We start from the raw sequence: 25130 nt of genomic DNA, 5'->3' as shown, positions 1-25130 counted from the left end.
TCTATGACCATGCTGGGTCACCTTCTATTGTTTTCAGTCCTTCTCTTCCCACTGGTAGCCTCAGAAATGAAGGGGTGAACTGTGGTGTAGGTGGCACAGTTGCACCTGAGGGGGGAAGTGAATTTAGACATAATAAAGTAAAAACCACCGCTGCAAATTCTGTTTGGGGAAACTTCTGCCTGCAGCCCTGAAGCTGTGAAAGGGCAGTCTGGATGTGGGAAAAGTGGAAGGGGACTGTGTTTTCCTGTATCTTTTGCACAGAGAAGTTTTTGCTGCTGTGCATTTTGTTGTCTGTGGTTTTGCAGTCAGAAAAGGAAGCTGGAAAGGCGAGGAATGGCCAGCTGACACTTGGAGGAAGGGGAGAGAGAAGCCCTACCTGTCATGGCCTGAGGGTGACAGGGAGAGACACACACACAGCAGCTCTGTCTCTGCAGGGGGAGGGATGTGCATGTGCATTGTCAATTGTCCATGACAGCTGACAGCTGGGGGGAGGGAGCTTTGGAGGGGAACTCCGAGATTTGGATCAGGGAATGTGAACTTCAGTCAAAATGCTTCAGTTGTGGTTAATACCAAGCGACTGCATCTAGTTGGAACATGATTTTTTGGATTGAAATATCAATGCAACTTAGGTTGGGTGTTTTTTTTGTTATGGTTTCTCCCTTTCCTAACAGAACATATTTTGCTGAAGGATCAATTGGAAAGCCTGAAGGAATGTGGGTGATGTGAGTGTTAGGGTTACTGCGCTCTCTGACCACTTTGGCAGACTCAATGAGTTTATAAAATCTACCCCTTTCACTATTCTTTCATGTTTTTATATGTTCTGATTAATGGAATCTTGAATCTCTTTCTAATTATTTGCATAAGGTCACACAAAGTATTAAGCTAAGGCCATGGAGAACTACTTTATAAATTCTTACTGCTCTGAAATCTAATTAAAAATCTGCAAACTTCATCATTCATCATTTTACCATAGCAGTATATTTCTTATGGAGACAGTCTAATATCCTGCAGCTACTTCATGGTATTAAAAAAATAATTAATGGACCCTTTTAGGGCAATGTGTGTTGCTACAATGTGGAATAATACTTCAGTGTTATAAGTGAATGGTGTGCTAGGAAACACTAATCCCTTGTGTATAGTAACAGGAAGTATGCATATTACTTATTAATAATAATGTAAAACACCTTCACACACATGCTTTTTCCTGGGCATATCTACCTTTTTGTAAACAACAGCAAATTTTAATTACAGAAAATTGGTGAGAAGCAAGAGGGATTTGTGTAATTAATATGATCTGTTTATTTAGAAGCCTTCAGAAGTTGTAAGAGATGGAACTTAGCTGTATGTGAGGGATGAATGTTGTGCAATAATGCCCCTTCATTCCCCTTTCATAATAAATCTCTGCAGAGTATTCATCTGAAGGGCCGGATGCCAAAAAGAACAGGTTCGACTTGTCTGTGAGGATTTACACCACAGTGAAATGCACAACTGCTTTTGTAGAGGTCATTGTGAAGGTCACGGAGCCAGAACGCTCTGCTGAATGGGAGCAGCCTGGAACAATGGTGTGAGAGGTTGGGCTGCCTGAAATCACTGCTTAAAACCTCATCTGAAATGGAGCAATAAGCTGGGATCCTTAAAACACACAGCTTCAAAGCATGCAGGCTGTTCTGCAAGAAATGAACGCTCTCTTTTGCAGTGGTTTGCATCTCCTACCCTCTGCTGAATGTTGTTGCTCTGAGCTCAGAAAGCAAGAGTGTGCCCATTTCCTGACAATTAACATTGACATGGCACTGAGTGTGTCTAATGTAAACATCCTCAAACCATTAATAATTGCCTCCGTCCAGGTTAAAAAAAAAACAAACAACAAAACAACAAACCCTGGATTTAACTACCTGAAATTTAGCTCACCTCTTTCTTACAAATAAGGTCTGAGTTTGGCCATACGGTCGCTATGTCTTTAAATAAAAGATGATGATCATTTCAAATGGCAACCAGCCATCAGTGGGGTTTAGTGCAGAGATTAATTAGTAAACTTTGGAATGCACTACAGCAAATGCAGCTGATTGGCAATAGCATGTGGAGCAGCAACTGGTGGAAAGCTGGTGCTGCTGAGCAGCAGAGGTATTTCCAAAAAGACTTAAGGGTGCTGTGATGTGCTGTGCTTTAAATGGCACTGTGCTGATTGCATCAAACCACCAGTTCTCTGTTTTTGAAGTTTGGTAAATGCACAGATTAGAGAAATCTGCTGTGCATTTGGAAAGAAAGCAAGTTTTCTTGTGTTGTTGTGATAGATGAGGTGCACCCCATGAAGAAAGTGATGCCCCTGAACATCAGTTTACAGGGATTGTAGTTTGTCTGCAGTGCATTTTATAATTTTTTTTTAATTAAGAAGACAAATGTTAAATGCTAAGACAAGAATTTTTGTAAAAGGACACCAACATGGTTATGGACAATTCAATGGTTATTGCAGTAAGCTGTTCCTTAAAATTCTAGTCCACTTTTTAAAAGTTTACAGATTTCTAAATATGTGTGTGTGTGCATGATTATAATACCTTACTCTCTTCCTTTTCAAGTTTTAAATGCATGATTAGAGAAATTTGGAAACTTTTTCTGTAGGTTAACTTTCTAAAGAGGTTTGATCTATTTGGTATGAGTAATGGACCCCATTATGTACAGTCCCTAGTTGAACTATTTTCTCAACTTTTTTGGCCCATGGGAGTGGGGCCCAGATAATGAACTTAAGGTGATTTATACAATAAATAACTAATCTTGAGATATTGCTTGGAAGCCAGATGCACTTCTTAAAATCTATCTTAATAATATTTTATTAGTCTTCTGATGCCTACCTTCATTTAGAAAGTGATGGTCAAACATCCATTTATACTGGTAAGAAAACTCACAGCTATTCCAGTAGGTTTTTGCTTTGGAAATGCCTCAGGCATGTGGATTAACCTGGTAAAATTCATCTGGCTGCCTGTACCTTGAGTATTGAGCTAAAGTCTGCCCTTGTGGGCTAATGGGATCACTGAAATAGTGATATATAAATTTTTGATCCCGGCCTGGCGGAGGTGCTTGATCTCATAAGATATGGATCACCCTGGCTTTGCCCCAGAAAACCCTTCAGCATGTGCTTGAAACCAAGCAAGCAGGTATTCCTCTTGGCTTGACTCTCAGCTCTGTGACTTTGTCCCCGCTGCAGTTCAGTCCCCAGGGCCCATCTGTGTGTCCTGGTGGGTCTGTGGACCCAGCAATGGCACATCTTGGTGTCACCCACCTGGGTACACCCTGCTGCACTTCCCAGCTGCTGGAACAGTCCATGCAAGGACAGGGAGTGGAGGCTGGAGTTGTGAGGGTGCTGGTTGTTCCTCTGGAGGCCTGTTTGTGCAAGCCTGTGCTTCCTAGAGCGTGGTGTTTATTGCCACAGGTAATTGCAGAGCAGCGGATGGGCTCAGCTTACCCCATCAGGTTTAGGCTTGCTTGGCTTTGTTGGACTGGACTTGCAGGCCACGATCCAGGCAAAGTAACTGGAATGTGGCTGCTCCTTTGGCTTTGTGAGACTCTTTGTGTGCTTGGAGCTGGGTAGTTCTCTAAGCTGAATCAGTGTTGCTGAATCTAGGTCTAAGTCCCAGGTAAAATTTGATAAAAAAATGATAAAGTGATAAAATTTTCTGATGGCAAAGAAATTTGTTAGCTTGACATGCCACTAAATAATTCCCATGTGCAAATGTGCACATGATTGGGGCATTACAGGGTTGTGCAAACATTCTATGATAGTCTTTGTTTAAAACTGTTTAGCTCATGCCCTGGATTATTTGTGTTTGGGTGTATCTGTGTGTACACACACAGAACAGAAACCTCCATGCACACAAAGAGCATCTCATTAAAAACAGCACTATTTGAGCACTGCAATCAGCTAATTACTGAGGTGTGTTTATTTTATTCAAACTGCTGTGTGTATATACAGTATACACATCCAAGTACATTGTAGAGCATTATGAATAATTAAAAGCAAACTGTAGCCCTTTACAGAAGTAAATGTAGGTACATCCAGTGAAGCATTATCCTGGCTAGGCTGCTGGTTTGCTGTGACTCAACTATTCTATGAATTATAGAATGCTCTGTGTAGCACTTGAGGGCTGCCTCTTAGTATTGGTCTAAATCTGAGATAGAAAAGATGAAACAAAGTCTGAATTTCTTTGACTTGATAGCAAACAGTCACTGCAGCTCCCTGCTTGTGCTAATACCCTGGAACAGACCAGTGCAGCTGCTGGAGTAGCTGGGCTGGGGCTTAGGTGATTTTGTAAGGTGAGCTGCTGCAGGCTCTGGCAGGCTTTTGTTCCTTGTAGGTCCCTTGGTCAGTGCTCTGTCCTGGCAATAAATGTTTCAGCCAACACAGCAACACTGTGAACAGGAGATGTGGGAGAGAAAAGTTGATGAAGTGTCATGTTTTAACTGTGCCCTGAGATTGATGTGAAACTGAAGGAGAAAGCATGGTTTTCTCAGTCATCTACCATTGATAAAAGTTTATATCCAGAGCTAGGGCCAAGTTATTTAGGCTGCTGGTGATTTAAAGGGTGATTTAAATTTGTTTGTTAAAACTTTTTTTTAAAGCTTGCCATCTTTTGCTGAAAATATAATTTTCCAGAGAGTTATACATCTTAAACTTAATTTTCATTTTCTTGTCAAATCTTGGACAATTGAAAACAAACCCCCAGAACCCCACCCTGGATTATTAAGCCAAATGTGCCGTGAAAGCTTCTTGAACAGCTTGCCTTGGCATGCTGAAATTAATGTGGTTATAGTCCAGCCATGGTGGTGGTGGGGAAAATAACCTTCCAAACTGTCAGCACTTGGGGAAAGGAAACACAAAAACCTATTATTATTCATATGTAGTGTAGAGTTTCTGATTTGCTCCCATTGACTCGAGTGATAGGGTATCAGTTACTGGCATGGCTGGAGCTGGGTTTGTGTTTCACTAATGAAGTGGAGCAGCCATGCAGATGCACAGTAGCCCAGTGTGGCTGGATGGATGGCTTCCAGGTAGATGGACACTGGGAGGCAGTTTGCTGTGGTCAGCCAAAAAATCAGCTCTTGCTGGTGAGTCTGGAAGTGTTTGTGTGCGCTGAGTCAGTCTCTTTATATACCGGGGTGATTGCAGCACTGATTAGACTGGAAAGGCTTGGCAAATCTTCCTTGTGTGGGAAGCTGGAGTGCAAAAACTTGCCTAATTTTCTGTATTTAAATCAGTATCATCCTGCTTGAGGCCTTTTGGAAAGCACATCTGAGTGAACGGTGTTTTAAGTTGACACAGTGTTCACAATAAAGGGCAGTTTCTTTGGAAAAGGCTGTGCTTAGGGTTACTGTGCCCAGGCTTCTGCCCTGTTACATGTGGAGGGGCTCAATTCTCCTGCACACACACACACACACATTGTGTTTTGTCAAATCTCTACTTGAAAGATTTAATATCTTCAAATTTGCTTTATGATCAGCAATTCTTTGAACTCGCAAACAAGAAAGTGTGGATAACTTCAAATATCCATTTGAAGTCTGATTCCGAGGAATGCTTATGTTGATTTTGACCTTAGAATGTGAAGTTTGATCTCTGTCTCAAAACTGCAGTTTTCTAGCAGAAATGTAAATACACTCTGAACTTTTTTTAGATACCTTTAAAGTGTGCTCTGTCTCTTGAAGACAGGGACTTTATTCCAGAGATCCTGGATATTCAACCCAGGGAAATCTATTTCTCTTCATAAGGCTCCAGATTCAGGAGCTGATCTCTAATCAGCAAAGCTCACTTGCATGTGCTTGTGTTCAGGAGACACCAATCTGTCGTGGTTTAGACTTGAATATAACATTTTTGGTAATTGTGAAGCTTCATAGACTAGAGAAGGGTGAAGGGTGGGAGCTGATTGAGATGATTTAGAGTTTTATATAAGCACATAAAGCTGTAAGTTGTCTTGTTGTGTTTGAGTTTGAAAAGCATTTTTTAACTACTTTGACATCTCTCTTTTATTCTCAAACATCTGCTTTAGATTGTTTGCCATAAAAGTGTAAGAATTAATCTTGCCCTCATTTCTGTTATTGCTACCAGAAACCAAACTATTTTTATTACTTCTTGTATAGGGATTTGGACCCTGAACTATTTTCAGAGTTTAGGAGAAAAGGAGTTTGTATTTTATTTTTTTTTTTCTTCCCCCCCTCATCCTCCTCCTCCCCAAGCTTACAGGTAAAGTTAATGAAATTATAGTTTTTAAGTGCATGAAGATGTTTGGCATGGCTTGTAAAACTGTGCAGTAAGCTCTACTGTGCTTTAGTTGGTCCAATACTAAGAGTTTTAAGGGGATTCAAATGATCAGCTTATGTTGGTTTGTTTCTCAGAGCAGCAGCTGCCCTGAGCCAGGGCAAGCATTTGCATCATCTGTGGAGAGCCTGGTACATATTTTACTGATTGGAAATCATTTGTGAAATTCAAATAAATGAAGACCTTCCTATATGATTAGGCATTTGATTAACAAATATTCTTAATTCTTGTTTTGGGGGGTTCTTTTTCTCTGGGGTTGCAGCTTGTTTGTGTTGTTTCCCAAGCAGCAGCTGATGGCCATGGCCTGGGATGTCAGTGCAGTCCCGCTGCCTTGGAGCAATGCCTTTCCCTGTTGGATATTGTTAAATGTCAGGGCTCTCTGCTGCTGGGGCTCCATCCAGTACTTGTGCCAGAGCATACAGGAATCTTCCCTTCCACAATGGAAGGGTTGTTTTTAAGGCAAAACTGTCTGTTGTAAGGCTATAGCAGGAAATACTGAGGCAGCCTCCCCAACTTGCTCGAAATGCAATTTTTGTCCTGCAGTTTCTTTCACAGCAGTCTCCTCTCTCAGAATCTGTGACAACACTTGCTTTTTAAAAATTTGAATACAAGTGGTTTATCACAGGGGTTCACAACGAAACCAGTGAACAAGATAAAACAGATGAGGCATCTTTTTATTTTGTAAACAGATAAATACGGTTTTTCACTGATTGAATGAAATTGCCATGTGATTTTATCCATTTTTGTTACCAGTTTCTATTTTCTCTGAGAGTGTAGATTTTTCATGGCAGGGACCATTCCTTTTTCTTGGTGTTAAAGATGCCTTAGATATTTCTGGTTGTGTTTCAAGGAGTTAGGAAGCTGTAGCCACTGAAACCAGGGCAGTGCAGCAGGCCATGGTAGTTCGTTTGTAGGAGGATTTTTTGCAACTCTCTCAGGATCAGGCAAGGCTTACAGATAGGATTCTTGGTCTTGTGAGGTTCTGTGAATCCTGTCCAAAGGACTGGCAAAATTCAGGTGCCATGAGAAGTAAGTACACATAACTTGAAAAGCTGTCATGTGTCTGTGGTTTAGATTTAAGCATAATTTTGTTATACCCACTTAAATGAAATACCCACATAGATGAAAACTTGCATGGAAAGAAATTGAACCTCTCTGGAAGGACAAAAGAATAAATTTTAGGCAGATTAAAAATGCATTTTCTTCTACCCTAGGGAGGTTTTTTTGTTTACTTTGAGAGAATTAATGTTCATTTTCAAAGCAGTTCCATGAAGTGTGTGTTAAGTGAAGTGTTTGCAGCGAGTCCCCTCCTGTCTTGGAACAGTTGGTTCATGTTTACTTGTGTGCTGTGCATGCAAATAGAAAAAGGCTAGTAATAAACTACTTTTACTCTAAGTAATAATTTCTAAATATATTGCTAACAGTTTTCAGTTTTCATTTTAAATGTTGTACTAAATACAGCCCACAAATAATGTGAAGATGTATCACATACTGCTAACGTGAGATACTTTTAGTTTTTTAACTTTAGACTTCAGTTTTTTCCTTTTGCCTGTTTCTAATAATTTACCCTTCCTGTTTTTGTATTCTATTCATGTTTTTCCTTTCATCTGCCTTTATGGTCCTCTTCTTAATATTTTATTCTTTTTTTGGTGTCTGTTGCTATAAAAACTTCCTTGCTTTCTCTTGCCAGACGATCATCAACCTTTAGCAGTCCCTCCTTAAAATCGAGCTATTCAAGGAATCTCACTTTATTTCTTCCCTTTATCAGGCAGACATAAGCCATGCTGAATGTGATGTTCTGCATCTTTATCAACATTTATCTGGGTCTAGGCTGGATGCTCAGTAGAACAGGGAATGTGTCTCTGACTTCCATACACACAGAGTTACTCATCTTCTACAGTCTGAGGTCAGCTTTCTGTTTGGCTTTGTTATTTTAAGCAGTGCTTCTTTTTAAATCATCCTTCAGACTTTGCATTCCTCAAAAACAGTATTCTGGAGCTGGGGCTGTTTGGATGGGGGAGGCTGCTTTAGAGAATCCCAGGAAAGAGCAGACAGTTTAGTACAGTGATGTATGATTCTTTATGAGCAGCTGGTTTTTACAGTTTCCACTGTTCTCCAGGAAATCCTAGATAATTTTCTTGCATAATAGAGGGATCATATCAGTGTAACACACAGCCCTAGTTCAGCAAAGTAGAAGCACCAGTAGAGTCACCTGTGCAGAGGCTCAGGCAGTTGTTGCTGGTTGATGAGCAAAAAGCTTTGTGCTCTGACCTCCACTGCTGTGTCTGTCCCTCTCTCATTGTTCATGATACACAAATTGGTATTTGCCATTTATTTCTACTTCATGTCCCTTGAAAAATTAGGTCTTAAATGTGTGTATTTAAAACAATGTTATATTAAAGCTTTAAATCCTGTAATTAGACTGGCTGTTGTTGATAGTGGATACTGTGCTTTGTTGACAGCCAAACCAAAATGACCAGGGCTCCAGAAGTCTGATGGTAGAGATGCAACAAAAGTTTGTTTAGTTCTGCTTAGTGTGCTGTATTACCAACAGGACTGGTGAAACAAACTGACTAAAACATGGACTTTAAGTCACCTGCAATGAAACATTTCTCTGAAAATGGGAAGAACCAGCAGCTGTACCCTGAGAAGGGCCACGTAGACTCCTGTCAAAGCTGCTGTACAAAACCAAAAAATACACGAGCTGATAGTGAGGTTTGCAAATTCATCTGGCATTGCCAGGGTGTCCAAATGCCCCTCAGCAGCCAGCTCATGGCATGGCTCTTCAGTCCAGCTGAAGGTGGCCAAACAGGCACCAAGTGCAGGGTAGAGGTCCTGGGCACAGAACAAAAAGAGCAGAAGCAATTGAGCCGTGTCCAGCACAGTGGTGTGCACAGAATTAATTGCTGGGGAGCTGAGACAGAGCTGGAGGCAAGATGGAGACACCAGTGCTGAAAACCAGGAGTGTGACCTATGGGCTTATTAGTGACATGAAAATGATATTGTGTTTGAATTCTTCATTCCCCAAAATAATGCTGTCTTGTGTACCGGGCTATCCTTTGAATTGTGGTGGGGATTTTGAGGAAAGCTTGGCAGATCCTGCCAGAACTCTGGGGTCTCTGCTGAAAACAAGAGAGTGACTTATTGCAGCAAACATCCAGACTATCCCCTGAATCCTGCCTGGGCTGCAGCAGGCAGTGCTGGAGAGTCCCAAGCAGGCGCTGCAATCCATGGGCATGAGGAAAGGGCACCGGGCTGTTCTGTGAAGGGAGCAGGCACTAAATCCTGCCCTGGCCCTGCCCCAGCACAATTGTATTTCAGCTTGTTAGAGGGACACAGGCTTTCTTCTGGGAGATTAGAGAAATGGGGCTTTTTGGCAGGAGCTTAAAGATAAGTCTGGTCAGGTAATTACTTATGTCAGAAAGTTGTAAAGGAAAATTTTGGAGGCAAGTAGAACTAATGGTGTGATTTAACCCATGTTAGTCCGTGGTTAATTTTGCTGGTACCTGTTTGTGTAACAAATCACATTTATCTCACTGTCTTTGTTAATAGCTTCTTCAGGGCTGTTGATCTCTTGGCTTATTTCTGTCATTCCTAAAGAAAGCACATCTTTTAAATCTGTTTTGGCATTTGAAAATCAAATTAAGTATTACCATGGAGGGAGATTGTTATTGGGTGTCTGAAATCATCTACCACACAGAGGAGAGGGGTTGGCAGTCTTGTGTCTCTGATCTTGCCATTTTTGGTCAGATTTTGGTTTTGAGATCAACAGAGAATCTTAATATTGGTTCTGTTGCTTTCTGTCAGATCATTTGTTCTTTCAGTTTCACTTCTGAAATATCTTCATAATCTTTTACTTCTCATAATCAAGTAAATAAATTAGATTTATTGTTGCTTTTTCAAGAGCAGAGAGAGAACAGTTGATATTTAAGTCTTTGAAAAAGCTTCACTGGCACAGGAATTTTAGGCCAACAAATAGAATTATACATTTTAGTTTGACATACTTAGTGTTTATTTAAAAAGGCTGTGGAAGACAGAGAGGGTAAAGGTTAAAATAATATTAACTGAGCCCTCCAAATCTATCAGTTTCATTCTCCTTTTCCTGAGTATTACTGTAGTCAAAGCAGTTAATCAGAATCAGAAGGCCACTTTAGCATTGCTGACATGGATTTGTCAATAGTGAATTGAGAGGGTGGAAGCTGGAGGGGGAGAATAAATCCACAACAACCCAACTTCTGGCTCACACCACATCACCAAAGATATTTACATTGATATCTGTAAGAAATTGTGTGAAATGAAATCTTTTCAAAAGCTTAATTCTGTTACCAGCTTAACAGTGAAATAGTTTCCTAAGACTCCTTATACTGAACATTAATGGAATTTATAGTTTTGTTTTAATGTTCACTTGGAAGCATTTGGATAGTTGCACGCTCAGATGATGGTGTGTTTAAAAGGGTCTTTGTTCACCTCTCTGCCCTGCCATGTACAATGGAAGCAGTGCTGGGGATGTGTCCTGGCATTCCACAGCCCTTGGTTCCTCCTTGTCTCCTTTGGCCAGGCTCAGGAGAGTGACCTGACTGAGAAAAGGGTTAAATAAAAATCACATTGCTGCAGAGGCACTGATAGATGCAGCGCGAGCGCCGCTATTTCTGTTCTCTGACGTGTGCTGTGGAAGTGGGCCGATAGCAGAGCTGAGTAAGTCCCTAAGCAGAGAGAAATTTAAAAGGAGGCAAAAAGATTGGCTCCATCAACTAGTCCAGCTGCTGCTAGTACAGAAACTTGCCTTGTCTGGACAAGTTTTACTGACCCCAGTCTCTGGCTTCTGTCTCTTGCCTGGAGATGTTTTTGTGGCATAGCTGTGCCTCCTCTTTCCCCTACTAGTGCATTTTTGGTGTGAGTCTCCTTTCTCCTCCTCCTTGCCTCTTGAAAGATTTCTGGGAAGGCTGTCAGTTGTTTCTTTTTGCTGCTGAGGGAAGGAGGTGGAGGAAGGCAGTGTCATTTTGGAGCCACGGACAGGGAGAAAGGTGATTGCTGCAACTTGGGCTGATATTTCTGTACTCTCTGCTAAAATACCCTCATTCTGCTAGCAGGCAAATACTGATGTACCTGGCATCTGCCAAGAGTCCCTCCCCAAACCTGTGTGAAAGGTGCAGTGATACACTGTAATTTTGTTGTTCTAACAGCCATAATTGTTCCTGAAAGAGTGTTGGTTTTGTTTAAAGTAAGCTCCTTGTTACTGCAGGGGCAGTTCTTTGTATGTAATCCACAGCTTTTCTTTTAGTAATGCCATGTTGTATCACAATCTGAAACCAAAACTGGCCACTGCTTTTGTTTCTTTTTCAGTTGATAGTTGTCTCAAACAGTCTTTCAGCCAGTCAGTTTTACTTCTAATACAAAGACATTATTCAACCCCCCTCCCAATTTAATCCTGTATGTCTCTCATCTGAACCCATACAGCACATGAATAGAATGTCAGTTGCTCACAAATCCATTGCTGTGCAGGCTTTTATATAAACAAAGTCCTAAGGATAAGCAAATGCCTTCCTTCTAATTAGCAGCATGTTTTGTGGTTCCATACATTCCAGTATGTAATAGACAGCTCTGGTGCCTAAAATAATCCCAGGGAAAACACTTGTATGCTGTGAAGATCAGGGTGGGAGGGAGAGGAGGCAGGAAAAAGTGTTGTCTGTGTTCTTGGAAGCCTTTTCTGTCTTCATTTGGATGCTGTCAGCTTCTTTTACACAAACATTACAGCATCCAAGGGGAATTAGAAATACTTACCCATGACCACATCTGATTTTAGGTTTGTCAGGAGAAAGCAATGCAGAAGCAGGACCTTGGTCCCACTGCTTTCATTTTGGTTTCAGCATGCTGATAAATGCCTCCTATTGCTGGAAAGAGGTAAGGCTGACTGTCTAGGTGGAATACAGGAAATTTAAAAGTCTTACCTCATAGGTTAGAAATGGGTTTTGGATCTGTAAAAGTGCTGTGTAAGTCCAAAGTAACAGTTATTGTCTGTTGTGGTGTCTCTAAAGTTACACAGCAGCTTCCCTTTTATTACCAGTCTGTTATGAAGTGGTTAGGGACCATTGGGACAGAGAGACAAAAGTGGGATGCTTCTGGTCAAATGGCTCTTAACTGAGATAATAGTGGTCAAATTGAGCCTTTCAACTTCAACAAGGTTTTTTTGTGAGCCAGCTTATCCCAACAGCAGTGGAAATAGGAAAGGCAATGGCTTTGGTTTGCATCCCAGCCTTCTGCACCAGTCTGGGCCATACCCAGTTCTGGGACCTCACTAACCTGTGTGGGGCTGAACAATTTGAAAGTCTGTAAGCTCAGGAGCCCAAAGGCCAGACAGCCAAAGGGCAGGAACAACTGCTAATCATGGGCCTTTTTACCCATTGCTAAATGGAATGTAATCCACATTGCCAAAGCACAGCAGCTAAAATTGTGATTTTGGGAAACAAAACCAGATGAGCTGTCTCATACAGCTGCATAATCTCCTTGAGGTGCAGATCTGCTGGCTGCACACAAACCAGTGCAGTCATCTTGCCATGGAAATGGCACCCTGGTTCCTAATATTTGCACCTTGGCCCATGAGGGAGGTGAGAAAGACAGAGGAGAGAGTCAATCTGATGAACCAGAAATGAGCTGCCAGTATTTAATGGTGAAGATAATCAACTATTGCAGTTAACTTACCTAGGCGATGTACCTGTACATCAGATCACAGAGTGTGATCTGAAATCTGTCTGAATCTAGATTGGATGCCTTTCAAAAGAAGGTATTTTGGCTGAACTGCCAGTCCTTGGGCTTCATACAGGAACACAAGATGTCCTGGCCTGTGCTGGACGTGATGTCAGAGCAGCTCAAGGGGGGACAGTTTCTATAATGCAGCTCCTCTTCTGACATTCTGCTGTTCTCCAGGCCAGCACAGGGAGCTGGTGATGCAGTTCCACACAGAGAAGTCATTCCCCATGACCCCTGTGCCCCCCATACCCCTGGGGTGCTGACCAGTCAGCCTTCCCACCATCCATGGCAGTTCCTGCTCAGTTATCTGAGAAATAATGACCATCCTGATCCCCTGTGACCTCAGGCACCTTGGGAACCCCACAAAGAGGGGAAAACAAATGAAACATTTGCATCCTGTCCTCCCAGGAGCTTCCAGAGGTGGACATCTGTGGCAGCATAAATGGTGGTGGAGAAGGAGGGCAGTGATGATCCCAGTCCATGTGTTGGGAGCCTTCCTGTGTCTCTTGGCCAATGCTGGCAGAAGTTGCTCTCATTAACAAAGTGTCAGGAAGGCACCAGTGCAACTGTGCTGACAGTGAGCAGCTGTTCTGGTGCTGTCCTCAAGGGATGGGGTGCCTGCAATCTGAGGTTTTCCCTTTTTCTGCACAGAAGTAATTTCCCAAAGTATTTACCATGGTTTTGATCTTTGCCCAAAACTAAAATTTCTTTTCTATGGCTGGAACAAAATTTGGATTTGGAAGGAGTGAGACTCTTCACTCACCAGACGAGGTTGTACATATGTAAAACATTGGTATGACTTTCCATTTTTTGTTTGGTTAGAGACAATGATGTTGCTAAAAATTCAAATGTAAGAATCTAATTTAAGCATTACCCTCTTGCAATGGGTGTAAGAGGCCCACAGAAATGTAGCTACAAAGTACTGTATTTTAATAAACTTGGATAGATTGTAAATAGACAACTTTTAGGATAATAGAAACCTCTGCTTTTATGTCCTAAAATATCATGAAGTGGGATTAAAGCTGAATTTTTAACCTTTCTTTTCCTACTTTATAAAAAATGTGTGGTAATGTTGCAGCAGTAGCTTGTAGCACAGAAATAACTCTGCTGGCCATGAGAGCTGGAGTGGTGCGTGGCTGACTGGAAAACTTCCTTCACATCTCATCTCCAGGACACTGTCCCCATACCAGTGTCAGCAGTGGCCTCTCCAGTCCCCCAGGCAGTGCAGAAAAAAGCCTAAAACTCCCTGTTTTCATCACACACACACGGGGCTGTTTGAATGGAAAACTTGAGCTGCTGCTATTTCCGTGGAGATCAGCTTAGATCCACGATAACGCTTCTCAAGGACTTACGTCTTCAGTTTTCTTAGCTATTTTCTGCAACTCCCTAAACAAAAATATCTCTGCTCCAAATTCAGAAAGGTCACTGTCTTCAACCACAAATTTAATTAACAGCTTTCCCCCTCTACAGACTTTTTCATTCCCCTCTTTAGTTAATTTTGACCCAGTGTCCTGCTTTAGGAGCCTGTATTTTCCACTTGAGGGAGTAGATGCTCAGAGGAGTGGCCCCAGGGAAGCTCAGCTCAGTAAGTGATCACCAGTGGGAGCCAGGCTTGTACACAGCATTACACCATGGAAAGCTTCCCATCTCCTGTTTCAGACCAAATGTCTACAAAAACAATACTACTACTTTGCTAAATTCCTGCATTCTGCAGATGGGAAACTCAATTTCTACAGGGAGAGCCAGGCTGGTTTGGGGCAGCTCACGGTGCTCTGTCTTTTTGCTGCTGCTGCTAATTTTTGTGAGCACCATAGAATACAGTAGAAAATTGAAACTGTGTGAAAGATCAACAAATCAGTGTAGAATGTCACGCAGCAACATCTGTTAACTTTGGCTCTATCTCATATCCTCCTGACCCCCTCCTTCCCAGGCACAAGTCTCCTGTTTTGTGAGAGCTCCGAGTGATAGGGACTTGGAGGGGAGGGGTGTGCAAATGTCTCACTGTTTCTCAGCACTCTGAAGGTCTTGCAAAAGTACCATCTGGAGTGCAAGCTTAATGTTTGTGTGTTTCTATATTTTTAGTTATGAAACAAATGGGAATTTGCTGAATGAATTAATTGTATTGCTCTGTAAAAGTCTATCTTGAGAGCCATTATGTATGGGAGCTTACAAAGCCTGTGGAGAGAAAGGAAAGTGGCTTCCCTTTCTAATTAGGGCTTTCAGGAAATCATTGATTACAGAATCAAGTAGGGTTGTTCAGAGACATTTGTTTGATAGTACTTCAGATAAATGAAATTAGTGCCTAATAATAATTTTCCTTGTAACACTGGAAGCAGCTGTACTTTCTAATGGTAAGCTTGCCCTGAATAAAGCTTCTTCCCCCCTTCCTTCTTGTCCAAACAATTATCTGATGAAACATCACTTCCAATCTGTAGGTCCCAGTAAAAAAATATCAATCATGAAGAAGTGAGTGGTATGGTGAACAGTATGCTCTTATGTGGGAGGGTGTTTGTCTGGACCAAGTTAATGCTTGTTCTTATACTGCATATAAAAAAAAAGTCAAAACAAAACCTTGACCTTGATTATATATAGAAATATTTTACTTTTTTTTTTTTTTTCCAACAGGGTCAGCATATTTCATTAGCTCCCATTCAAAAGTTAGAGGAAACTTTGTATGAATATCAGCCTCTGCAAGTGGAGACATATGGACCACAAGTTCCAGAGCTAGAAATGTTGGGAAGGCTGGGGTGAGTAAATCAGTGCATTTTAATTCCCATTTTATGGCATTGTAGCTGGGATTGTTACCATCTTCAGATTGCCAGGGATCTTTTTTTCCTTTCCTTTTTTTTTTTCTAGAGATCTTAATGAAATATTAGACTTCCTGCCCAACCAACATTTTGTTTGGGTGGATAAGCTGAAATTTTTGGTCCTCTTGCCTTTATAGATCTATTGAGAGCTGGACTGGATTGCATTAGTGTTTTTAAGGTTGTCCTTGGCAGTCATAGTGAAGTAGCTGTTCATTTTCAGTTGCACGGTATTAAAAAATAAATAAATAAAAATCTGGGGCTTAATTTACCCAGCTGTAAGCCAGTAAAAATATTAAAGTTGGGCTGTTTGCCATGGAAAAGGGTAGATTTACTTGTCGGCTGCTGTCTACAGTCAAACTGTGTTTGTGAGGAATGAAGCACAGAGCTTAACTTTGTCAAAAAATATAATGCAGGGCTGGTCCAGCAGCTTGGCAGCATCGTGGTGTGCATCTATGTTTGAAAGAAAGGGAGTTTGGGAGCCTTCTGTGCCTGGGTAAGGGAGGTTAGGAAGTCCAGGAGTGATGTGTTGGTCGCTGAAATACCACCTGAAAACTGGAGCTGCTGGGGGAGTGTCACCCAGCTCATCATGGCCTGACCCTCAAGGTCATCAGCACTTCCAGTGCCTGGAAAACAGCAGGGCAGAATGAATGTGCAGGCTGGCAGGGCAAGAAAGAGTTTAAAAAAAGAACAGTTTACCTTTGGCTGTGCAATCTGGGAAAACTGAAGCCACAAAGTACTGAACAAAGTTGAGGCAATTTAGTGTGCAGTTTGGGAGACCACTGAAATCCAAACAGGAATCCCATCTAGTTCACTGGCATGGGAGAAGTTGTATCTCATCCAGGAAATGACAGAGGTAGATAGACTTAGGGAGGTAAATAAGCAACCTAATGGTGCTTTAAACTGAAGTGAGAACTGACAGTGAAAACTGTCTGGAAGTGAGGCTGTCTCCATTTTTACTGTTTCTGTGTCCTCCTGATGCCTGTAATTTTTATTATCTTCTGGTTTAAAGGGTTTTGCTCTGTATAGTGTGTGGCTCCTCCAGAACTGGTGCCACTAAATGCAATGGACATAGATGACTGCTCCTGATGGATTTGGACACCAGCATTCATGGGGCACAGGCAAAAGCATTAATTAGGGGTTTAAACTTGGGCAGAGCCTGGTTCAGCCTTCAGCACCTGTTTGGATGGAGCACAGCTGTGAGGGACCTCCAGTGTGAGAGGGGCTTGAAGGGCCCCCTCAGCCTCATCGCAAACAAGAAAAAGATGCAGGGAGGATTCCCTTTGCCTGTGCCCCGTGAATGCTGGTGTCCAAATCCATCAGGAACACTGTCCTCTGTGTCCATTGCATTTAGTGGCACCAGTTCTGGGGCAGCCCAACATTTACAGAGCAAATCCCTTTAAACCCTGCAGTTGTGTCTGTGTGGGATTCAGAGTAGGGTTTGCTCACAATGCCACAGTCTGTCCTTGGAGACACCTTAAAAAGTGCCATTTTCCTCCTGTGAGCAGGAGCAGCCAGGCTTGTTGGGCTGGGCTCTGGGGGTGATGGGGGAGCTGAGGGGAGCAGGGTGGCTGTGGCAGCAAGGGGAGCTCACGGCTGGCTGGGTGGGTGGGTTGGTGGTGCCCACCAGAACAGTTCCTCTGAGTCCTGAGGCCATTTGCCATTCCAAAACAAATACATCAATGCTGTGGGTTCCCAGCCAGCCCAGCTCTAACCCTATTCCATGGGGTGTCTGAAATACCTTGAGGCGTGCAGGGCTGTTGGTTTATATATTTGTGTTGCTGTGTTTATAGGAGCTCATGCGCATTTCCTGTTGGTGATGAATGCTTCACTAATGTGCCTCTGTCCCTGCTTTGGGGCTCTTCAGGCAGCTGCATGCAGCTGCCTGGGTGAGGCAGAAGAGCTGGGCACAATGTAAACCTCTCCAGCTAAAGATTTTTAGTTTCCTGTTCATTTGCACTTATAAAAAGCCAGGCTGGATGGAGCTTTGAGCCACCTGGCCTAGTGGGTGGCATCCCTACCCAGAGCTGGGGGGTTGGAGCTACATGGTCTTTAAGGTCCCTTCCAACCCAATCCATTCTATGATTTTGAATGTATTTAGTTGGTTTTATTTTTTTTTTAATTTTAGTTTCTCCCTCTTTTCATTTTCCTGTTAATAACTTTGTAGCCTGACATTTATTGCTGCTAAATAGTTCCCTCAAATGTGCAGGCTGTTATCTGAGTTTCTGGAGCCAGAACTATTGCAAAGACAATTGTCAACCTAGTGACTTTTGAATTCACTAATTTATAATTTATTGACTTGTTTTTCTTAGTGATACATATTTTAATCTTCAAAACACTCAGTAGAATGAGTTTTTTGAATATTCCATGACATCTTACCTTCTGCAAGACCTGCTTTAAGTTTCAGCATTTTTTTTTCTTAGTGAGTTGCTGTAATGAAGGACACAGCTGGCAAGAAAGATTTAGCAAAGGGCAAGAAAAAGGGTGAATACTTACAGGGTCATGTAGAACATTTGTAAGGAATCTTTTATAATTAAAAAAAACCCAACTTTTTAAGATGACTTGTATTATTTGCTTATTAGGCTTTTCAAAAAACTTAATGAGCTGACCATAAACTTGATTTTGCATTTTTCCACTGTTCTTCTGTGTGGAGTTTGCATATTTTGCAAAAAAGGAAATTTATGTTCAAATTGTTCTTACAAATTTGTTTTCAGTTTCCCCTGGGGATGTAAGTTTTCTTTTTTTTTTTTTAAGTACTGCAGAAAAGCATTAACATCCTTGTGCATTTTCTTGTTAGGGTGTTGGAAATCTGAGAATAATAAAGATTTAGGATTTTTTTTTCCCCAACACAGATGATTAGTGTATAATGTGTAGGGGTTTGTGTCCTTCAGCCCCCCATGAAGGTCACTTTGGTTGTTCAGACTCGAGGACCAGCTCATGCCTGTCTCAGCTGTCAGATGGAAACGTGACTTGGAAAAGGGGAGAGGATGCGTGAGAGCATCTCCCAAACATGTGGTGCTGCCCTTGGAGGAAAATGGGGTCTTGAATCACTGGAACATGCCCATCCTGGGGTGGCTTCTGCAGCTGCCTGTCCCCCCATGATGACTTACAGCCCTGGCTCTGGGTGGCTTTGTCACTGCTCTGAATTACTGAAAGGCACTGGGAAATTGCTTTGTGCACGGAGCTGGGGGCAACCTGCTGATGTGTTTGAGAGAGATCCCTGCCTTAGCAAGGGCTCTGCTGGCACTTCTGCTGTCACCACAAACTCTTAGCTTGGACTGAAGTGGGAAGTGTCACCTTTTGGTTCCAATTGGTTCAAATCTGTTGAATTGCCTTTTGGGGAGCAGAGGTGTGTGGCTGCAACAGAACACACTTGGGCACTTGCTTTACTTGGAGGTTTTCTTAGATGGGCAAAAAAGTCCTGTCTCTTTTAATTTTTTTTTTTTTTTTTTCTTCCTGATGTTTTAGCTGAGCATGCTGAATTTGTGTGGTTGGAGGTCTGCATTTTTCTTACTGGAAAACAAAAGAAATGAAAAATATAACAAACTGACATTCCAAGTAGTGAAAGAATAACACAGGATGGGGATGGAAAGTAGTGTGTTGCTTTAAAAATGTATGTTTGATGTGTAGTTTTGATTCTAAACGAAAAACAAAACAAAAAAGCCCCTGAGGATCCAAATGATGTTTTTTTGGAGGTCCTAAAGAATGTAAAGACATTCCTGGCAGTAATTATAAGTCTGTCTAACAGGAGTGGCCACACAGCAGCTACCAAGTTTTACAGCTGTGAAGAGACATACACAGGCTACTTAAAAATTGAATAGAAATTGAAAATCTGCTTATGTGATTAGCATTTTGGGTAAAGATATGTAAACTTCATGACTCAAGGTTTAGAACCCTTGTAATCTAAAGTGGATCATACTGACCGCAGTGCCAGTCATATCCTCACCATTCTCATAAAATTGAGGTAATTTACAAGTCAGGTTAAAAATTTCTCTTTGCAGCAGACCTTGTAATCAAATCAAGCCTGGTCTGCTTAAAATAAAATTGTGTTTGCCTACCTAGCTTTGGAGAGATCCAAGCTGAATATATATATGTGTGTGTTTATATAAAAATCAGATTTGCTTCAAAAATCTGTTCTTTAAGGAAAAATGTGACTTCTCTTTGATCTATCAACTTGTTTTCATGTATAATCACATTGTTAGGAACACCCTGGTTAATGTTTTGTTTAAATAAAATGCAGAAAAAGAAGTTTAATAGTGAACATTAATCTAATGAGGATAGGTAATATACTTGATAAATTAAAAGTTAATCTCAATAAAACATCATTTTAAGAGCTGAGGGGGTAAGTACTGAAGCAGAGTGGGAGTGCTGTGAAAATCTGTACATACAATGAACATGTTTTAGCCCACTGTGCTTTTTCTTATGAACAACTGGATTGATTCATTCCTTTTTTCCTAGTGTAGGACAGCTCAGGCATTTTAAATTTCACATTAAGATGAGGTTGGGTTTCATACCTGTTAGAGCTTTGTTAGTGTTTAATTTTTAACCTTCACTTCAAGTGGAAAATTTCTGCATATTTCTTTGTTGTACAGTGTTGTAGTGTAATTTGAAACACATGTAGAGTTCTGGCACTTAATCTAGAAATGACTCGTGTAACTTCTTTGCTGTCAGTCATTGTGATTTTCCTTTTTTTTTTTTTAAGTGAGGCAATAGTCAGGATGGTCTCCAAACTATTCTTACAGCATAGCTGAGCTGGTCCTTGGCTGGATTAGCTTCTGCTAGAACCCTGTCAGTGTCTGTGTAGGGTTGGAGGCAGTGAAATAACTGAGAATTGATTTTGAATGGGTGACAGGATCACTGGGCTTTAAAAGTCCATAGCAGGTGATTTTTCACATCTGCTCTGTCACTGGGGTATGCAGATATTTCTTGAATCTTGGAAAAGGAGAAAAGCCACAAATGAAGGGCTGATTTGATCTGCTTTGGCCCATTGGTTTTGAACACTGAATTCATTCTGCTCCTTTTAATGGAATCTAGTCTCTCAATAAGCTCAGTAGTCAGAGTCAAAAGATTGAGTAAGAGCAAGGGAAACTTGTCTTGCCTTGGAGGGCACATAGAGGGCTGCACTCCTTGCAGGAATGCTCTTGGCTACCAAGGCATATGGTCTGAATTTCCCAGAGTCTCCTGTTGCAGGGCCTGATCCTCAGCACAGAGGTTTCTGTCTGCTGCAGTGTTTTGCACTGGGTACCCAATGAATGAGAATTGGCAGGTAAGGAGTGACTATTGCTTTAAAGACTCAGCTACATTTCCATACAGCCTTTTGTTTTTTGTTCATTTTATCATGAATAATTGAATAAAAAGCCATGAATGGCAAAACAAGTACTGTGTGGGTGCCCTTTTTTGGAATTATGAACATGGCCAAGTGTGCTGCCTCTTTCAGGGCAGGCAACAGAACTGCCTGTAAACCATCTTGACCTGGTTTGATACAGAAACTGTCTGGTATTGCTTTAGCATTCCACAGAAATCCTACAGCCTTCATTTTAGGATTTTTGGAAGGATGCAAATTTAATATAGGGGAGGTAGATTAGCACCAATTTTTCCAGCTGAATGGAAATCAAGGAGTGCAGCCTTTAGTAAGTCTGAAATCTTACTGTTTAAGGAATCAGTTTTCTGGCAGAAAAGTCTATGAACATTTCAAACGACACCCCATAGAATATGGTGTTTTGCATGGAGCTCTTCTGTCAAGGTCATTAGCAATTGAATATATTAAAAGTGGACTGCTTATGAAATGGAGAGTTTTGCTTCCTGCCCGCCCACCTGTGGGTATAGTGTGGGTTCTGTAACTGTAAAAGGTCTCAGGAGGGTTATAAAAGCAGAGAATATGGAAAATATATAAAGAAACAAAGAAGGAAGCCTGCATATACCATGCAGTTTCTTATATGTAAAGCTGGCTGTAGCTGTGTGTGCACTACTAAATTAACCTCAAAAGCTGGCCCTGACAGCAGAATGTCCATGCTGATTGTTTTTGTTGGCCTTTGGCTTCAGAATTAACTCATCGATCTAACACGAGTCTCTGTGCTCGGAATACCAGTCTGGTAATGTTTTTTTACTTTTTCATGCAATCATGGAAAAAATATGTTTCTGCTCGAAGCAGTTGTCAAACAAGCTTCTTTCATCGACAATCAGACACAGGGCAGCTGAGTAAGGCTGTTTAGTCTAGAATAAATACTCGTGAGATTACAAGGTTGCTGTAGGAAATGTAATTATACCATTTCTTCCAGAATAGTCTTTCTGTAGCGTGGGCTTGCTGAATACTAAATCATACATTCATTAAAATACTTAAATATGAAAAAGAAAAAAAGAAAAAAAAATCAGAGCCTTAACGAAATGGAGATTTGTCTGCAAACTGTGCTACAGGATCAAACAGTAAATATTTAAAATTACTTCCAAAAATCAGGATGGTAACATTGGCTTTATTATTGAGAGCTTGTAGGAGGCAAACCCTGATTTGTCTCTGCAGGTTTGGAGGCAGTGCTGCTAAGTGGGCAGCTGAAAGGTGTCAGGCAAAGCTGTCTGCTGATGGATTATAATGTGTCAGGAGGCATCCAGCAATTGTGTGGGCCAAATGCCCTATTTTCTGTGCTCTTTGTGTCTCAGCAAATCAAAGCCTTGTTACTACCAGCCACTTAAAAAGACCTGATTGTCTGTGACAGTTCTTATCTGTTATTGAAAACCCTTCTTTGCTGTCATCCTCCCCTCGATCCCCTGCCTTGATATGGCTGTGGATGTCTGATTCTCTTGTGACTCTGTATATCCATAGGCTTCCCTCCTTAGCTGCTGTATTTTGGTACAAGTTAAATTTTAGGACTTCTGTTGCATCTCTGAAGTGATGTGGTAAATTTGAGATCAGTGGTTTGTATGCTCAGTATTTTCCTTTTCTTTACATTTTTCCTTCCTTGCTTCTCCTGCACTCCATCATGTTGCCCTTTTTGAGTCTTTTCTCTGGCTCCTCAGCCAGATGGATAATTGCACTGGGAATGGTGTGCTTGCCACAAGAAAAACAATATGTTTTGCACATGCAGGAGATCTGTCCTGATTATCTCTCACTTAACAACAGCAGGGCCTCAGTGTCCTCCAGTTTTTGTAGTTCTTCCTGGGACAGAGCCCCCAGATGCTTTCTTTGGAGCCCAGTGTTTGAGTACAGGGCAGGAGCACAGTGGTGGGGAGCAAAGTCTGCCTGATGGAGCCTCATGGAAATCCATTGCTGAGCTCCTCCTCTTCATCAACATCTGAGCATTGCTCCTGCTCTGTGCTTGGCTCTCAGGAGAGATGGCACAACAAGGACTTGCTCTGGGGCAGTCTGAGAAAACCCTGGCATTTTCTCCTGAGGGGTTTATTTGGATGCAGTAATCTTAAACTATTTCGTCTCAGATGTAGTTGAAGTAAAAGGTGATGAGCATCCTCTTTCAATTTGCCTTCTGAAGCATTTGTAAAAATTCATTGCAATAAAATTTGGAAAGGAAGTGTGGAAGGAAGGAGAGAGAGAGGCTTCCTAAGCCCTTCACACTGCTGTTTAAAAAAAAAGGGGGGGGGGGTATGTAAAATGAAAACATTTAGCCAGAGACAGCCAGCAAAAAAGACCCATAAAGAAAATAAAGCCAGAAATGATGCATCATCTTGACTCTGGCACTGATAAATACACTTGTAAAGCAGCATTCTGATGAAAATTTTGTTCAGGTATCAAATGGCTGAAAAGGTGAGTTATGAGTTTCCTTAGTTGGCAGAGGGAAGCATTGGGGGAGGATGTCTTGCTTGAAGCTTTCTGCAGCTTTTGAAGCAGTAGTTTGTGGTTCTTTAACCCCCTTCAGACTCCTTTGTTGAAGGAGTCTCTAATGCTCAGAGCTTCTCCAAACAGTGCTTAGTGGTAGCAGTGAGGGATCTCTTCCTGGAGGAGCAAGTCAGTTGCCAAAGTCAGTAATTCCATGGATAAATTTCATCCTATGGATGGATGTAACTGCTCTCAATCCTGATAATGATGGATGACAAGATTTTTAAGGGTTGGGCTGGCAGTCTCTGTTTTCTGATTTTGGTACTGACCCTGTGGTCCCTCAGATTTGATCACACTGGAGGGAAAAGTGGAGCCAGAGAACTTTTCCTAAGAGTTAATAGTATCCCATCACAGGTGTGTTCTTCTTTATCTTTCCCAGTTTCCTTAATAAAAAAAACCCCAAAGCCACCCAAGTCTTCCACACCCATAAGAATTGGAGTTTCTGGCTCTTTCCATTCCATCAGTTTGTGCATCTCTGCCTGTGGCTGGCACACCTGGAGGAACAGCAGAGATTTTAGGGGTAACTGGGACCAGAGCTGCTGCATGGGAGGGAGTGATTGGATATGGAAGTGGGACCCTAAAAATTCCTTAACTGAAGCTCTTGGGATCTTTGAAATTGGAAGATGTCCAAGGAGAGGTTAAAGGTTATTATCTCAGGTGCATTTTGAAGTAAGAAACTCATGTATTTTGGGTCAAGGGGCAAAATGCATAATATGGCTTTCCTATCATGCATTATAGCTATTGCTGATTTTTTTTTTTTTTTTTTTTTTTTTTTTTTTTGTTAGTGGTGCTGCTTAGAGGGGGTTGAGGAATTAAAATGGTTGGCTGGAGATTATGTACACACATTTAGGAACCAATTTCATGGCTTTGGTTTTAAAGCCTTGCTAGTAGTTATTTGAAAACTGTTCTAGGTAAACAAGACATGCAGTGCCAGGCTTTCAGAAAGAATTGAGTTGTTCACTTCTCCCTCTTCCAAATTGAAGCATTTGAGTCAGGCTGTGTTTCTAATAACAAAGCAGAGGTTTGAACATAATGGGACTTCACAGCTGAACTATTGCTCAGGCTTGAAGGTAACACCACCATATTTTTGTTTCTTTAACTGGTATTAAATGTAAAAACATAAATCCTTTTCAGTGGGAGAGGAGAAGGGGAGATGGTTTTCATTTGGCATAATTTCCTGTGAGACGTGGTTCTAAACAAGGCCCATATTTACACAAGACAATACAGTTTTACATGTACTGGTATATCCAGCACGTTTTAAAATTGTTTAGCCAGCCCCAGGTATTAAATACCTTCACAATAAATGTGTTTAATAAAAGTAGATGAAGTTTGAAATAATTTTTTAATAATTTTACAGTAGAAACACCAGTTAAATCAACCCCACTGCAGTAATAAATGTCACAAAAACAATTAATTATAGTTGCTTGCCACTGCAAAATCAATTGTGTAACTG

The 25130-nt window shown here is 41.4% G+C and overlaps 1 protein-coding gene across 1 annotated transcript in view; it reads left to right on the top strand.

Moving 5' to 3' along the window:
- MNAT1 (MNAT1 component of CDK activating kinase) overlaps window positions 1-25130 on the top strand; it is a 119561-nt gene that overhangs the window by 66693 nt on the left and 27738 nt on the right. Inside the window, exon 7 of the mRNA XM_036384859.1 lies at window positions 15674-15795. Within this exon, the coding sequence (XP_036240752.1) occupies window positions 15674-15795 (122 nt within the window). The remainder of the gene's footprint in view (window positions 1-15673; window positions 15796-25130) is intronic.

The sequence above is a fragment of the Molothrus ater genome, chromosome 6 (genome assembly GCF_012460135.2).
Source record: "Molothrus ater isolate BHLD 08-10-18 breed brown headed cowbird chromosome 6, BPBGC_Mater_1.1, whole genome shotgun sequence".
In the NCBI taxonomy this organism is placed as follows: Eukaryota; Metazoa; Chordata; class Aves; order Passeriformes; family Icteridae; genus Molothrus; species Molothrus ater.
Note: the sequence above shows the minus strand (reverse complement) of the source record. Positions and strands in the feature narration are given on the sequence as shown.